The sequence below is a fragment of the Trichechus manatus genome, unplaced genomic scaffold (assembly GCF_000243295.1).
Source record: "Trichechus manatus latirostris isolate Lorelei unplaced genomic scaffold, TriManLat1.0 scaffold00085, whole genome shotgun sequence".
NCBI classification, from domain to species: domain Eukaryota; kingdom Metazoa; phylum Chordata; class Mammalia; order Sirenia; family Trichechidae; genus Trichechus; species Trichechus manatus.
In genome coordinates, this window is record NW_004444021.1 from 6,145,513 (window position 1) to 6,164,244 (window position 18,732).

General features: G+C 37.8%; 1 protein-coding gene across 1 annotated transcript in view; it reads right to left on the reverse strand.

The window, feature by feature from the left end:
- SEMA3D (semaphorin 3D) overlaps positions 1-18,732 on the reverse strand; it is a 162,066-nt gene that overhangs the window by 80,178 nt on the left and 63,156 nt on the right. Inside the window, exons 4-5 of the mRNA XM_004381477.2 lie at positions 10,280-10,399; positions 2,237-2,330 (exon numbers count right to left, since the gene is read on the reverse strand). Coding sequence (XP_004381534.1) covers positions 2,237-2,330; positions 10,280-10,399 — 214 coding nt within the window. The remainder of the gene's footprint in view (positions 1-2,236; positions 2,331-10,279; positions 10,400-18,732) is intronic.

Genomic DNA, 18,732 nt, shown 5'->3' on the forward strand with positions numbered 1-18,732 from the left:
ACCACAACTTTTCTTTGCCTAACCTCTACTGAAAGAGAGCTTTCAGCACTGAAGTCACTCTTTGTAATTATAACTTGTTGCATTCCTTGTAGCTAATCATGTCTCTAATGGTTCTGATAAACAGGAATTTCTGAAAAAAGAAAAATGTTGCCATTACCGCATACCAAACTTCTTTGTCCTATTATTTATGTAAAGTGCATGTCCATGGTTTACCACAGAGGGAGAGAGAAGAGAGGAAGTGAAATGAAAGGAGGAAGATGAGTGGAAGGGATGGAAAGAAAGGGAGAAGGAGGAGGAGAAGTGAAAGGAGAGTGAGAGGGAGAAAAACAGGAGACTAGGATGAAAAGAAGGGCAGAGAAGGGAAGGAGGAGGAGGGAGAGAAAAGGGGAAAGAGAAGAAAGAGGAGAGGGAGGGGAAAGGAAGGAGGAAGAGGAGGGAAGGAGGAGGAGAGAAAAGGACAAGGGAGAGGAAACAGGGAGTCAAGGGTACATGCTCCCTAATGCTAGTCAGCATAATTTGGAAGGCGGGGAGGTGGCTGGGAGAAGAAGGTTGTCCCTAGAGTAGACTTGTTGCCCTTTGAGAGCTAAGCCTCTGGCTACTACAAGAAACTCTTATAGTCAACTAGTTTGGGTGCACTTAGTAGATTCAAAAAAGGCTAAATTCTTCAGAGTATTTTGATTTTTTAGACAACTAAATATAAAACAAAGATATTGCTTTATTACTGAACCTCAATTTTCCTCAGAAACTTATCTTTAAAATTCTACTTTTGTATAAGAAGTGTTCAAGACACTTTCTAAATTCTCTGATTATAGCTTTCTAAATAAGCCTTTTACTGAAACTATTAGGATAGCCCAAATTAATTAATGACAATAGTCAACAACTAAAGGAAAAAACAAAACAAAAAAGAAAGAACTCTAGCTATGCAAACTAGATGCAAATATAGTACTACTCCCATCCTCCTGAGGCACTCCCCGAAAATATTTCAGGTAAATGGCAATATTTCATTATCGGACTAATTGAAAAAAAACAAAAAGACGAACATATTGCCAGCAACAACAAAATGCACTGTGAGACAGTTTGGTAAGCATACAGGAAGCAAACCATTATTTTGAAGCATATACAATTGCTGATAATTGAGCGGTTTGTCAGGACAAACTGGTATGATTCATCCTAATGATTGGGTCTGTCTATCCACACTTTAAAATTGTCTGCTTTGTATTTAAAATTACCTAGAGATTCCTAAGAGGGGTCACCACTGCCTACAATCTATTGTTTTTTTTATTAAGGGTGTGTCAACCCACTTGACAGGTCAAAATTGCAAATTATCTTATTTTCTTAGAATAATGAATGAACGTTAGTCATATAATTTTCAAAACGTGGAAAAACACATGCTTTCACTTCCAAGCAAGATCACCAGTGCTCACTAACTGAAAAATTAAAATGTCATAGTGCTTCACTCTTATCTATTCAAACATTTGATAGACAAGTTAAATAAAAAGGGACTAAAGTCATGAAAGAAACCAAGACAAAAGTAGTCCTTATAATGGTTGAAATTCAGAGGTCAAGCTTACATTCCTCAGAAAAACTTCAGACCACACAGTTCCGCCTTTTTTGAACGGGACAGCGGTCTCATAAGAGAATTTAAGATGTATACAAAGTGAGATCATTTAAGATATATACAAAGTGGATATGCTAGCAACTAACTTCATAACATTTTAATTAATATAATCAGGAGACAGTGATATTGGAGGAAAAAGTGTTATAAGATTCTATTATCTGTATGTAGTTTGATTCCTTTTGTTTACTATCTTAGCCACTTATACCTTATTATTAATCCTTCCATTCAAATTTTCAACATATTCTGTAACCTATTGTGTTGAAGGAATTGCTAAGTTTAACTTCCATACTGATGCAAATACAGACATGGTTCAGTTTAAGAATCTGAAACATTTAAGTGCAAAACTATAGATTAAGTAAGCATGTGATCATTTACATTACAAAAGAATTCAGCTAGAAATTCATTTAACAAGAATCTGTGCAGGCATTAAAGATTGCTGGGGTCTCACCTTATTGATAAGAATGCCAGGTATACAGAGATTTGGCCCAGGCTGGACCCAAATAGCCAGTAGAAAATAAATCCAAAATGACCTTTAACTCAATAAGAAAATGTGGTCTAATCTACTCATACTTTCTCAGAAAATTACCTAAATGTAAGAACTGCCTTGGTTGATCTTACCTGTCATTACTGAAGCAAAAGGCTGCTGAGGATCAAAAGGACATTTCAGTCTGCCAGACTCCAACTTATTTGTGTCTAGTTTGAACATAACTTCCTGTTATAAGAAATATTAACACAAGTGATTTTAAAAACAAAATCAAAGTCAGCAAGAACATAGGAGATAAGAACTAAATTCCAACTCATTAATTCAATAAAAACTGATTGAGCATATAGCATACGTATCACACCGTGCTCCTTAACTCTTTAGCAAATATTATGTCTGGCAAGACTCAATCCTCATGTTTGGTCTCTTTTACACAAAGTGGTAATGGTAACATTAAGTGAATTTTTCAGTTAGATGTAGTATTATACTCATCAATTCAATTAGTCTGGACCATAATCTTTATCAAAATCACCACCAAATACACACATTTCTTAAGCCTAATAAATAATCATTGAGCCTCATGCAACTAATTTCCTCACTGAAAAAAATAATTTTACTATAATATTTATAGAATTTATAACAATGATTATGGTCTATCTGCCTAAGCACATGTGACTATACTATATCACATAAGCCTTATAATATTTTGGCATTTTAGTGACATAAAAGTGTTCTAAGGCAGGCAGTTTATTTTCAGAGCTGTTGATACATGTGGTCAAAAAAATCCTGCTGTAGTATTTTCACTATTATGAAAACACTGTACACTTTAAAGTCATATAATTATTTTTGGCTGCAGCATCTATTTTTATAATAGTGGCCACAGACAGAATGACATTGGCAGACTTTTAATATTCAGGGAAAAAAAAATAACATCTTAAGTTGAACCGTCCAAGAATAATATGAATGTATAATAAATATGGCCCCTGAATTTGAGTATGCCATAGCAATGACAACACTACCATCCAAAAAAAGGCCGATGACTCGTCCTGAATGTACTCCAGTTAGAAAAATTCAGAATGTCAGACATTCTCTCTAGATGGAGTATCTACAAATCTATATCAGAGAACACATGTAATAAGAAAGGACCATTCAGTGATATGTATCTAGAAAGCAAATAATGAAACAAGAGGATAGAGGAAATTGGACTATTTGATATATTATGTTGTTATTTCAGATCTTTTTCTTTTCTTTTGACCAAAACCAACAGTAGTTACTACGCCTGTTATCGACTGAACTGTTCCTCCCAAAATATGTGTTATGTATGCCTGTGGTTATAACCCCATTTGGGAATGGGTTGTTCTGTTATATTAATGAGACAGGATTAGTGTAGGGTATGTCTTGAGTAAATCTCTTACAAGATATAAAAACAGCAGATTAAGAAATCAGAGATGGGAGGGGATAGACCTCATGCCACATGGAGTTCACCAAGGAGCCAAGGGATACGGCTGCTCCTCCAGCGCCAACAGAGAGAAAGCCTTCCCCTACAGCTGGCATCCTGAATTTGGACTTCTAAACTCCTGAACTGTGAGATAAGAGCTTGACTGCTAACCAAAATGTTGGCAGTTCGAATCCACTAGCTGCTCCTTGGAAACCCTATGGGGTAGTTCTCTGCCCTACAGGGCCATTATGAGTCAGAATCTACTCGACGGCAATGGGTTTGGTTTTTTTTTTTAACTGTGAGAAAATATATTTATGTCTGTTAAAGCTACCCATTTGTGGTATTTCTGTTATAGCATCACTAGGTAACTAAGACAGAATTTGGTACCCAGAAGTGGTAGCGCTGCTCAATAGATACCTAAAATGTGGACGTGATTTCGGTACTGGGTAACAGGTAGAGGCTCGAAGAGTTTTAAGGTGCCTAAACAGTAAAAGCCTAGATTGCCTTAAAGAGACAGTTGGTAGAATTATGGACTTCAAAGACAATTCTGGTGAAGGCTCAGAAGGAAGTGAGGAGAGCTATTGAAAAAGTATCCACCATCTTAGATAATACATATGGTATCAGCAACAGAATGTTGCTAGAAATGTGGAAATTAAATGTGCTTCTGGTGAGGCTTTAAAAGAAAATGATGAATGTGTGATTGGACAAAGGAGGAAGGGCAATGCTTTTTATGCAGTGGTAAAGAACTTGTCTGAATAATATTCAAATGTTTGGTGGAAGGTAGAACTTGTAAGTGATGAACTTGGATATTTGGCTAAGGAGATTTTTTTTAAGCAAGATCTTAAAGGGGTTGCGTGTTTTCTCCTTGTCACTTATGGTAAGATGCAAGACGAAAGAGATGGACTTAAAAATGAACTGTGCAATATGAAAACAAAACTTAGAGATATGGAAAATTCTGTTGTACAAACTAAGGACATGTGTCCTAGAATTTCACCAAAGACCCAGCTACACAATCTTTTGTTAAAGAGATTGAGCCTGACAGATGGATCTAACCAACTGTCACAGCAGAAAACCCATCAGCCTAGACTGAAAAGGACAGAAAAAGAACAAAAGGAAAGAACGATGTCTGCCTCTTGGAATTCTATTGGCTGGAAACAGGCCAAAGGAACTACATCTGTTGTCCTCCAAGAAAAGAAAAGGACCATCCCTGGAGCAGCTCAGAGATCAGCAAAACTACTGGAAGGAGCATGGGAAGTAGGGCTGCATTGGCTTCAAAGGGTAGAGAGACAGCATCCTAGGTTTCAGAGAGACAGAACTTCCTCAACTCGGTTCTGTAGTGTGGGACTGCCATTCATGAGTGTCAGGGGAATGGCGCTACTGACCAAAGCTGAGGGGGCCGGGCTGCCATGCCAAAGGGGCAGAAGAATGGGGCCTGCCAGGGCTGAGGGTGTGGGGTTTTCACTCAGGTGGACTAGGAGAACAGGGCCACCCAAAGCTGAGAAAACAGAGTTGCCCTCTCAGTGGGTCTGGAAGGCAGGGATGAAGCCCAGGGCTGAGGGGCATCCACCCAGAATCCAGAGAGCATGGCCAGCACCCAGTTTCTGGAGGGTGGGGCCATTGCCCAGATGATCCAAAAGAATAGAAGATTATTTTGAAGCCTTGAGAGCTAATGTAAATTGTTCTACTGGGTTATGGACTTGCTCGGTGCCTGCTATCTCTCCTTTCCCTCCAATTTCTCCCATCTGTGATGTAAATGTCTGCCTTGTGCCTGTTCCACCATTGTACTTTGGAAGCAGATGACTCATATTCTAGATTTCACAGGTCTACAGATGAAGAGGAATTTTGCCCAGGGTGGAATACGCCTAAATCCTCACGTATATTTGATTTAGATAATTCAGAAGATGAGATTTTGGACTTGAAGTTGATTTAAGACTTTTGGGATGGTGTGATAGGGTAAATGTGTTTTGAATGTGGGAAAAATATGAATTTTTGGAAGTCAAAGGGTGGAATGCTATGGATTTAATTGTGTCCCCCAAAAATATGTGTTGTGAATCCTAACTTCTATGCCTGAGGTTACAATCCAATTTGGTAATGGGTTGTCTTTGTTATGTTAATGAGACAGGACAGTGTAAGGTGAGTTTTGAGTCAATCTCTTACAAGATATAAAAGGAGCAGATAAAGGAAGCAGAGATGGAAGAAGATAGAAACCATGCCACATGAAGATCACCAAGGAGCCAAGGAATAAGGATCTTCCCACAGAGCCAACAGACAGAAAGCCTTACCCTAGAGCCAGTGCCTTGTATTTGGATTTCTAGCTCCCTAAATTATGGGAAAATAAATTTTTGTTTGTTAAAGCTACCCATTTGGGGTATTTCTGTTATAGCAGCACTAGATAGCTAGGACAATATCTTTTTAAAAAAAAAAAAAAAAGTTACTGCAATTTAAATAGCCTGATTATGAATTGCTATTCCATATTTTTAATAATGACAATAATATTAACAATGATAACCCATTGCCGCAGAGTTATTTCCAACTCATAGGGACACTATAGGACAGAGCAGAACTGCCCCATAGAGTTTCCAAGGCTGTAATCTTTAAGGAAACAGACTACCGTATCTTTTTCCCAAGGAGTGGCTGGTGAGTTTGAACCACCAACCTTTTGATTATCAGCTGAATGTTTAACCTCTGTGCCACCAGGGTTCCGAACAATAATATTACTTAATATTTAATAGGTACTAATCATGTGCCAGGAGCTTTATACACATTGCGTCATTAAATCCTTACAACAAGCCTACTTTAATAATATCAGCTTTGTAAGAGAAATATTGAGGACCGAAGAGGTTAAATTCCTTGTCCAGTGTCACGTAGCTAGTAAGGGGTGAGGCAAGAGCTTGAAATAGGGCCAGCTCCAAAATTCATTTTCTTAACTACTCCAGCCTAATAATTTCAAACACATGGATTCAAAAATGTATTGAAATTAATTTATAGAATCACCTTGGCCTTCAACATTCAAGTCCAAGTATGTTTAGTTAGAATTGGTCATCTAATGAAAGGTTGTGATACTGCAGTCTAGATATGAAAAAAGCCCAATGAGAAAATACTTAGAACATGCTTCCTGGCTATGTATGGGGCTACAGCTATGCGAGGGGGGGGGAAAGAAAAAAAAAAAGTCCTATACATACTGACTCCATGTTTAAAGCATCATTAAGAGTGTATTATTCTCCACAGGTTAAACAAACCTGTTCACTCTAAAACCTATAATGGGATATTGTAAAGGGAAAATGTAAATTGAATCTTGGTGCCTCAAAAAAAATAATAAAATGCTGAGGAAAAGAAGAAAAAGAAAATTTCTGAGAGAATGTCACAGTGGATGCAAGGTACTAGATAAACTCTTACAATTGTCTAGACATCTGTTTTCAAATGCAACATTTCATTAAATTCTCACGATAAGCCCAAACATTGGTATTTGTGGAGGCTGAAGACAAGCTCCCCTTCACAATCTCTTGGAGAACGGAGACAGCAAGAAAACTTCAGCCAGAGTCAAGGACACCAATGAAAAATGATGTAAGAAATAATTGATAATTAAAAGCATTTCCTAAGATAAACTCACTGAATTACACAACAGCCTAATTTGTGAGACAGTTTTAATTTTGTAAGATTTTTTCCCCCTGAAATTTCTTGAGTCTAAATAATTATTCACCAAAGCATCTATCTAAGTTGCATACACAGAAATATCGTTGGAGAAATAAAGAGATGAGTAAATAAGAATGACAGTAAGCAAACATTTAATCACGACAACCATTAGGCAAAATTATTATAAGTATCATATCCATTAAAAGATGCAATTTACAGTAGCAGAGGGGAGATCCCAGAGAAAAGAATATACTTCCAAATTATTCAAGTTACCAGACATTTCCAGCATTGCAGATTATATTCATAAGTATATTTATAGTTTATAGATTTTATTTTTTAGATTATATCTACACATATAGATATACAAATGTAGATGAAGATACCTTATATAGATAAATATATCTATAGATATGAACATAGATATTGATATATTCTTTTGAAATTCATGTCTCTTTACCTTTCTACAAACCTGTTGCCCAATAATGGCTGAGAATTAAGTGACTGCTATGAAGCAGGCTCTATGCCAAAGCCCATACAATCATTTTCTCATTTTATCCTCAAAATAACTCTGTGAGGTAGTTACTATTAATATCACCATCACTTTACTGAATAAACAGACTTTTAGAAAGTTTATGCAGAGTACATAAGGGTATAGCATTGCTAAATTACTAGAGCCAGAATTCAAACTCTGGCTGGCTATACATGCTCAAACTGCTATTAGAAATGGTTGACACCAGCCCTGACTTCTCTCCAGCATCCCAGAATCAACTGCCCACTTGACAGGATCTACCAAATATCTCTCAAATACAGAATGTACAAAACTAACCATTTTGCCCACAAACTTATTACTACTCTCATCTCAATAAATAACATCGCCCTCCAACTCACTGCCCAAAGTCAGAAATGTGGGATTCTTCCTTAAATAACAATCCCCAGAATGCTTCTTTCTCCACCTTTCACCTCCTTCCCTTTTGTATATGCTGTTCCCTCTTCCCAGCTACCTAGGAGCAACCTTGTCTATTTGAAAATGAAAGTGTCTCCTAAACTCCCTATGGAAACACAATGACTTCTGACAAAAGTTCCTGGGAATAAAAGCACATAAAAGAAGTTAACAATCTTCAAGCAGGGTTGTCATACAATTATCTGTTCTCCTGACCAGCTAAAACTTACATGGCTCAGTACCCCTTGTTCACTCATAATTCTCTTATTCACAAAATTAGTAAAATTGACTGACTCACGGATTCTTGACAGTCCCAAGCTAAGTAATTAGCTCCATTTAAATTCCCTTTCAGCAGTTATGACTGTTAGGAGCCATGGATCACTATGTGCCTCCCTCAACAGATTGTGAGTTTGGCCTTTAGCTTCAGGCCTCAAAACACACCTAAGCTGTGGGACTATCTCATGCAATTACACACTATGCTATGAGCTATTGTTATATATTACCCTTCATCAAAACTAGGCAGGAGAAAATTACACCAACAACAAAGAATGATGGATTCAAGTTGCCAGGTCTCCTAGTGGCTCAGAGATTTAACTATCTGAGTTGCTTTGTTTCCAAACAGTTGAGTCTGGGCTGGTTATAAATGTTGGTTAGAGAGAAACATTTATCCAGCCACAGTCGTAGTTTTGATTTCCGCATGAATCAATTAAGTCAATGTAAAGAATCCTGCTCCATGAGCCCAGACTTTACTTTCAAACATAGCCAGCGATCCTGCAAATATGTGTGGTTATTCACAGAAAGTGTATACACACACACACACATATACACATACATATATACACAGAAACATATACATATATATATGAGGATGACAATGCAACCCGTCAGCCCGTATGAAAAAAAAAAAACAATTTAGAGCACGTTTTCTAAAGCTCAGTTGAGCATGCTTGCTCTGGAGATGGACTGTTTTCGTTCAAATCCTTGCTGGACAACTTATTGGTTGGGAAATCTTAGGCATGTTATTGAATTCCACTGGGACAATTTTTATGGACTTGTAAATTGGGAATTATAACAGTACTTGCTTCATTAGAGGTGCTGTGAAATTCAAAAGAAGCAATCCATGTAAAGTGCATAGCACAGTTCCTGACACACAAAAAAAGCACTCTAACGTATTGGTAAAGTACAGAAGTCTACATGCTTCCCATTTATTAAAATGCTCACTGATATCTGGAATCCATTACTCCTAATACATCCTTTATTTCTACTATGTAGATTTGGTCCAGCATAAACAATTAGTTCAGGGTGCTACTGTTTATCTATATGCATTAAAAAAATCATTTAAACTCTCTGTATCTTAGTTTCCACAATTGTATGTATACTTAAAAGGTTCAACCTTATTGGATGGTAACAACGAAATTCTTTAAAAGATGCAATTCCATTGCAACATCTTGTGGAGATGGATTTTTACCAACAGCAACATCTTATGTAGATCCAGTTACAAAGGAAATTCAAGAGAAAATCAAGACAAATACTAAGACGATAAAGCATATAATCAAATTGACAGTCCATAAAATAGTTAGGAACATGAATGTCATGAATTAAGTGGTGTCCCTGCAAAAGATCTGTTGAAATCCTCACCCTCAATACCTGTGAATGTGATCTTGTTTGGAAATAGGGTCTTTAAAGATGTTATCAGCGAAGTTAGAATGAGGTCATGCTGGAGTAGGGTGGGTCCAAACCCTATACGACTAGTGTCTTTATAAAAGAGGAAAAGATACACAGACACAGGGAGACAGAAGAAGGATATCATATGACACTGCAGCTACAAGAAAAGGAATGTCTGGAGCTACCAGAAGCTAGAAGACCAACAAGGAACAGTTCCTCTCTCACAGCCATCCGAAGTAATCAACAAAGTCAATACTCTGATTTGGACTTCTGGCCTCTAGAACTGTGAGACAATGAATTTCTGTTCTTATAAGTCACCCAACTTGTGATATTTTTTACAGTAGCCCTAGGGAACTAACACACATAAGTTCTTAAACAACTCATAAACTATATGATTCTACCTTTATATTCAAATCTGCCTGTCTTATGTCATAAAATGCACATGGCAATAAGTAACACGGTATTATAATAAATTATGTTTTTCATACTCTTCAATTGTTTTACCTCCTTGTAGATTCCAAGGTCAATATATCCACATGTTGGATGAAATGCTCCAGTTCCACACACATAGATGTGAGTTTTGTTATAGGGTTGAAGTACTCTGATGAAATTTGCACATTCTGTCTATTGGACATAAAAAAATAAAAGCATTAACACATAATTCAAGTTTTTGAAAGATTTTCATTCACACCACCTGTTTTCCAAGTAGATCATCAAAAATAAGAGCAAAAATTAAAAAACATTATAAACAATGTTTAAACACCTCACTTAGCAAAGGAGGCAAAACAAATACAGAAATTACAGCTGAAAGAAGTGACTTTTAAGCTTTTTGAAGTTCTACAATATTTGAACTGATCAGAGTGCTAGAAAACAAATCTCTACAGTGATATTAAATGGAGCATTGATAATGGATACAAACAGAATATAAATAAGTCAGCCATACTTTCTTTCAAGAAGAACCTAGAGAATAAAATCCATCATATTGTGATGTTCCCACATTGTCTATCCCACTACAGCTTCTACTGTTTGCCACATCATCTGTCCCAGTTACCTTGACAGAATACATACAGACACATACTCCTATGTATGTATTCTATTCTAATTGACTAGAATATCCTACCACTTTACTTCCTCTTATGTTCAAATGTTTGTGTCCATTCCAAAGAAAGGTGATCCAACAGAATGTGGAAATTATTGAACAATATGATTAATATCATAAGCTAGTAAAATTTTGCTGAATATAATTCAAAAACAGTTGCAACAGCACATTGACAGGGAACTGCCAGAAATTCAAGCTGGATTCAGAAGAGGAGGTGGAACAAGGGATATCATTTTTAATGTCAGATGGATCTTGGCTGAAAGCAGAGAATACCAGAAAAATGTTTACCTTTGTTTATTGACTATGCAAAGGCATTCAACTGTGTGGATCATAACAAATTATGGATAACATTATGAAGAATGGGAAATCTAGAACACTTAATTGTGCTCAGGGAGAACCTGTACATAGACCAAGAGGCAGTCATATGGACAGAACAAGGGGATACTGTGTGGTTTAACATCAAGAAAAATGTGTGTCAGGGTTGTACCCTTTTACCATAACTATTCAATCTGTATGCTGAGCAAATAATCCGAGAAGCTGGACTATATGAAGAAGAATGCAGCATCAGGGTTGAAGGAAAACTGATTAACAACCTGCCATATACAGATGACACAATTTTGAAGGATTTGAAGGATTTGAAGTACTTACTGATGAAGATCAAAGACTACAGCCTTCAGTATGGATTGCACTCGACATAAAGAAAAGAAAAATCCTCACAACCAGACCAATAAGCAACATCCAGATAAACAAGAAAATATTGAAAATGTCAAGTATTTCGTTTTACTTGGATCCACAATCAACACCCATGGAAACAGAAGTCAAGAAATCAAACAACATATTGCATTGGGCAAACCTGTGGCAAAAGACCTCTTTAAAGTGTTGACAAGCAAAAAGGTCACTTTGAGGACTAAGGTGCTCCTGATCCAAGTCTTGGTATTTTCAATCGCCTCATATGCATTCGAAAGCTGGACAATGAATAAGGAAGAGAGAAGAACTGATGCCTTTGAATTATGGTGTTGGTGAAGGATATTGAATATACCATAGACTGCCAGAAGAACAAACAAATCTGTCTTGAAAGAAATACAGCTAGAATGCTCCTTAGAAGGGAAGATGGTGAGACTTCATCTCATGTACTTTGGACATGTTATCAGTAGGGACCAGTTCCTGGAGACGGACATCAAGCTTGGTAAAGTAGAGGATCAACGAAAAAGAGGAAGACCCTCAACGAGATGGACTGACACAGTGCCTGCAACAAAGTGCTCAAACATAGCAACCATTGTCAGGATGCTGCAGGACCAGGCAGTGTTTCGTTTTCTCGTACATAGGGTCGTTATGAGTTGGAACCAACTCGACGGCACCTAATAACAATACTTTCAAATACTGCAACCTTTAAGTTTCAGCTTAATTTCTGTTTCTTCCCAGAGTCTCTTCCCTTTCTCCCAAGAACAGTTTTTTACATCAGGTTAGATTTTTGAAGATTCTTAAAACATTTCTAGTTTTGCATATGCCCATACATAAAAATATTTCTTTACATTCTCATTATCCTTATATTTTGATTCTTTTCTGCTCCCCCTTTACTAGTAATCAGTGGTTCTCTATTTTTCAGAGCATTCATTCTAGCAATTGTATATCATTTTTAATATGAAAATGATTCTCTATACAATTTTTGGAAGCAATTTATTAACCATGGCTTCCTGATTCCTGTTGCCAGAGGCCCCTGACAAAACAGTGGGCTGGAACACACTTTTATTACAGATTGGTTCCACCCAGGAGAGAGGCAAGTACTTAATAATAAAACCGGAAACCTATCAAACCACTAGAATTCATAGAAAAATTCCAAACTCTCCCTGCCCGAATGTCTATGGGTTCCTCTTTAGTCAGGCAGTGACTTAATGATTGGGTTGTTAAGAGGATTATATATTTAAAAAAAAAAAAAAAAAAATGACATATCCAGTAGCGCAGTTCTTAGAATTAAATAAAATTTTACAAAATCAAACAATGACCTAACTGATAGGATTATCATGTGGATTAAATGAAATAACATTACACTTAATAATTCTTAACTCTTTACCTTGATTTTGACCTATACAAAATACCAACACGCCAGTGCTTGCGCTGACTTTATGGTGAATAGCTATGTCTGCAAATCTGGTACAAAGTTCCTAGTTTCTAGTTCTTTCTTCACCCAGTTAGCCCGGCAATTTATGTTCCAAGAATCTGTAGATCCCAGCGAATAAAATTTGCACATTCTACCAGAGAACTGAACTCAGTTTTCTACCACCTTCTTCCTTGTATACAAAGCAGTTGCTTGAGACTGTTTGGAAGGCCAGTGTTAGTCAGTAAATAAGCCCTCAATGAACCACTCAGGCTAAGGATGTTTGTTCATCAGGTAGGAAGACTCGGCACTCTCTAACAGGAGTAGGGCCACTGCAGTTGGTTGATTAGGTTGGTTGTTTAGGTTTGTTGTTATGTTGCAAAAGGGTGTCGTATCTAAGAATGTGTAAATCACATAGCAGACATCTTTATTACCCTGAATATTTTTCATGTGCTTAGTACATCTTTTCATATTTATTCACTGAAGACTTCCAAGAAAGGAAAAAGATCCTTGTGTGGTGCAAATGGTTTATAGTTGGCTGCTAACCAGAAGGTTGGCCGTTCCAATCCATCAGCCACTCCTTGGAAACCACAGGGTCACTATGGTTCAAAATCAACTCAACGGCAAAAGATTTTTTGACTAACCTAAAGGTTGGCTGTTCAGACTCACTCAGCAGCACCTTACAAGAAAGGTCTGGCAATCTGCTTCTGGAAAAGATTGCAGCCAAGAAATCCCTATGGAGTAATTCTACTTAGTAACACGTGGGATCACCATGAATCGGAATTGACTATATGGCGATAGGTTTGGGATGTTTTTTTGGTCAAGAAAGGAAAACTTCACAGGCATACCTCGGTGATATGCAGGTTCAGTTCAAGACCACTGTAATAAAGTGACTATTGCAATAAAGTCAGTCACATGAATTTTTTGGTTTCCCAGTTCATATAAAAGTTATGTTTACACTATACTGTAGTCTATTACGTGTGCAGTAGCATTATGTCTAAAAAAAAATGTACATACCTTAATTTAAAATATTTTATTGCTAAAAAATGCTAACCATTATCTGAGCCTTCAGCGAGTTGTAATCTTTTTGCTGGTGGAGGGTCTTGCCTTGATGTTGATGGCTGCTGACTGATCAGGGCGGTTGGTTGCTGAAGGCTGGGGTGGCTGTTGCAATTTCTTAAAATAAGACAACAATAAACTTTGCCACATCGATTGACTCTTCTTTCACGAAAGATTTCACTGTAGCATGTGATCTTGTTTGATAGCATTTTACCTACAGTAGAACTTCTTGCAAAATTGGAGTTAATCCTCTCAAACCCTTCCACTGTTTATCAATTAAGATTATGTAATATTCTAAATCCTTTGTTGTCATTTCAATAATTCACAGCATCTTCACCAGGAGTAGACTCTATCTCAAGAAACCATTTTCTTTGCTCATCCTTAAGAAGCAACTCCTCATTCATTAAAGTTGTATCATGAGATTGCAGCAATTCAATCACATCTTCAGGCTCCACTTCTAATTCTAGTTCTCTTGCTATTTCTACCACATCTGCAGTTACTGCCTCTACTAAAGTCTTAAATCCCTCAAAGTCATCCATGAGGGCTGGAATCAACTTCTTCCAAACTCCTGTTAATGTTGATATTTTGATCTCCCATGAATCACGAATGTTCTTGGTGGCATCTAGAATGGTGAATCCTTTCCAGAAGGGTCTCAATTTACTTTACACAGTTCCATCAGAGGTATCTGTATGGCAGCTGTAGTCTTACAAAACGTATTTCTTAAATAATAAGACTTGAAAGTTGAAATTACTCTTGATTCTGCAAAAAGGACGTTGTGTTAGCAGGCATGAAAACAACATTAATCTCCTTGTACTTCTCCATCAGAGCTTTCGGGTGACCAGGTGCACTGTCAATGGCAGTAATATTTTGAAAGGAATCTTTATTTCTGAGCAGTTGGTCTCAACAGTGGGCTTAAAATATTCAGTGAACCATGTTGTAAACAGATGTGCTGTCATCCAGGCTTTGTTGTTCCATTTATAGAGCACAGGCAGAGTAGATTTAGCATACTTCTTAAGGGCCCTAGGATTTTTTGAATGGTAAATGAGCATTGGCTTCAATTTAAAGTCACCAGTTGCATTAGCCCCTAACAAGAGAGTCAGCCTCTCCTTTGAAGCTTTGAAGCCAGTCATTGGCTTCTCCTCTCTAGATACGAAAGTCCAAGATGGCATCTTCTTTCAATATAAGACTGATTAGTCTACATTGAAAATCTGTTGTTTAATGTAGCCACTTTCATCAATTATCTTAGCTAGATCTTCTGGATAACTTGCTTCAGCTTCTACATCAGCCCTTGGTGCTTCACCTTGCACTTTTATGTTATGGAGACGGCATCTTTCCTTAAACTTCATGAATCAACCTCTGCTAGCTTCAAACTTTTCTTCTGCAGCTTCCTCACCTCTCTCAGCCTTCACAAAACTGAAGAGAGTTAGGGCCTTGCTCTGGATTAGGCTTTGGCTTAAGGGAATGTTGTGGCTGGTTTGATCTTCTATCCAGACCACTAAAACTTTCTCCATATCAGCAATAATGCTGTTTCGCTTTCTTATCATTCATGTGCTCACTGGAGTAGCACTTTTAATTTCCTTCAAAAACTTTTCCTTTGCATTCACAACTTGGCTAACTCTTTGGCACAAGACGCCTAGCTTTCAAACTGTCTTGGCTTTTGACATGCCTTACTCACTAAGCTTAATCATTTCTAGCTTTTGAGTTAAAGTGAGAGATATGCAACTCTTCGTTTCACTTGAACACTTAGAAGCTATCGCAGGGTTATTAATTGGCCTAATTTCAATACTGTCATGTATCAGGGAATAGGGAGGCCTGAGGGTAGGGAGAGAGACGGGGAATGGCTGGTCAGTGGAGCAGTCAGAACAACACAGCATTTATCGATTAAGTCCACTGTCTTACATGGGTGTGGTTCGTGGTGCCCCAAAACAATTACGATAGTAACGTCGAAGATCACTGGTCACAGATCACCATGTCAGATATAATAACAATGAAACAGTTTGAAACAGTGCAAGAATTACCAAAGTGTGACACAGAGACACAAAATGAGCACATGCTGTTGGAAAAATGGCGACGATGACTTGCTTGACGCAGGGTTGCCATGAACCTTCGATTTGTAAAAAATACAATATCTGTGAAGTGCAATAAAGCAAAATGCAATTAAACAAGGTATGTCTGTATAGTCATTAAGACAATTTTCTGCAGATAGTCTTGTTTAACAAAATCATATTTCATTTTTCCATCTTTCCACTAAGATGTCATAATTAGGGGAATTTTTCCCCCCTAAATTGTATAAAGGTACCACAGGTGATGCAGTGCAATGAATTGCTTAATATGGTCCTTCTAGCCATAGTCTTTGTGACTCACACACAACGACTGAGTAGGACTACGCAAATAAGGTATATGGAACCCTAACGAAAGAATTGGTCAGTTTTGCCATCCTGCTAGGCTAAAAATGAGCCATCCCAGAGGCAGGAGGACAGGATCTCACCACCACCAAGCAAGAAGAGCCAGGAGCAAAGCACATCCTTTGGACTTGGGATCCCTGCACTAAGAAGCTCCTGGAACCAGGAGACCAAGAGAAAGAGCTGTAACACTGAAGATAGCAAGAAGCAACGGCAGAGAATCAGCAGCAGCCGAGGCAGGAGACCATCACAAGATAGTGTGGTGGGCTGGGAGCCCACGGAGCAAGAAAGCTGAGCACCTTTGGGCAGGAGGCTTGCTGGCAGAGTAGCTCTGCAGAGCTAAAAGAGCTAAGAGAGCAGGGCAGAGGCTGAGGGGCCAGAGAGAGGTGTGCCTGCGGACATGGTTGAGAAAAGGCTGTTCTGCTCTAAGAACTGTATCCTGAGCATTTCTGAACCTGAACTGAATTCCTGTTACTTCCCTAATATACCCCATGATCATCAGTATTGTCTGTGAGTTCTGTGTGGCCATCGCAAGGAATTATTGAACTCAGCAGAGAAGTAGAGTGCACTCTGGGAGGGACAGATGGTGTCAGAACTGGTAAAAAGGGCTGGTGAGAGCAGGTATGTCTGACCTCTGCCTCATAGGAATCAGCCTTGGGCTGTTGATCTTAATTCTCCTTCCCCCTAGTGAAGTTAGAGTAGGTGAGATGCCTTTGTCATGCCAATTTTACAGGGGACTAGCTTTATGTTCTTTAAAGTCATGCTAGTCAATCTCGAATGAAAATCTAATTCAGAGAGTAAATATGCCATACTCATAGTTTTGAACAAACAATGGAAAGACAGTAATTGAGAAAAGCCAAGGTATAATGTGCAAAAATATTTGTGATCACCAGAAAATCTAATGATGGCCTCATTTCTAGAGTGAGTAGTTTTAATATTCTCCAACCAATATTTTGCTGACAATATCTCAACAGAGGAGTTTTTATTTCTTGGTCGCTCCTCCAAAGAAGATTCACGTAAGGATGAGAGCTACACAAGGAACAGTGCTCAGGGAGGGCAAAGTAGAAAGATGTGGTTAGAATGAGGTGGAATTGACTCACTGCCATTTATTTCATCATTTTTTCAAAAGCTCAGCTTTACTAAATAGTCATTTGGGGTAATTTCTATAAGATTCTGAAGCAAACACTTATATAAAGGAATAAAACAACTCCCTTTCCATTTTATATATGATAAAGTGAGAAAGACTAGGGACTATGAAAGACACAACATTGTTTAAAAAGGCAAATAAACAGCAAATAAGACACACAGGAGTTATGATGTTAGTGATTATAAAGAAAATGCTCTGAATAACACCTAAAACTTTCCACATCCTTTACATTTTCTAAGTGTACTTTATTAAAATGCAGCTATACCTGGAAGGTAATCTATTATGCCAAGTCCCTTATTTGGTGAGACGCTAGCTAGATTTATTTACAAAATTTCCCCCTTCTCTCAGATTGGGTTTACGTGTATGAATGAGTCCTGAATTATCTGGCACAGCTTCGCGGCAATGGTTTTGTGGTTTGACTTATAAAAAAGTCAAAAAAGTCAACGTTTTCTGTACAGAAGATGAAATACTGTGATTCTCAAAGCAGTTTAGAGGCAAGGGAAAGGCACAGGTTCCCTGAGGGAAAGAAACTTGTGAACAGAGATCATAAAAGATAAGGTCTCTGACTTTAAATTTTGCCTGAGGCCTACATTTCAACCAAACAATCCAAGGTGCAATAACTTTACAGTGACTTTCCTTCAACTCATAACTTCACTTTTAAGGTCTCAAAGACTCTGTGTTCTTTTTCTTTTTTTACACAAAGGTTCACAGTTTTGCTTAAATGGCATGAACAATAATTAACTTGATTTAATTCACTTAGAGAATTAATGGCAGTGTGATTCTGTGAGGCGTGAGGAAAGATAACTTTGAGAAGCAGCTTTTTTAACTTTCCCTGAAAGCTAGCTAATTTATTAGCTCTTGCCCAGAATGGCAAGGGTTGCTGCATGTGAACAAACAGTCCAGTGAGTAATATGTTTGACTTTGGATTACCTTCTCCTGCCTTCTTTTATTTTCCTACCTACACACTCCCCTACTGCCCTTTGCAAGAGTGAGGGGATGAGAGAGATCTAAAATGAAGTATCAATTTTTCAGTTATCTCAAGTAATATTATCCATTGGGTCAAGTCGATTCTGACTCATACAGACCCTATAGGACAGAGTAGATCTGTCCCCATAGGGCTTCCAAGGTTGAAATCTTTACAGAAGCCGACTGCCA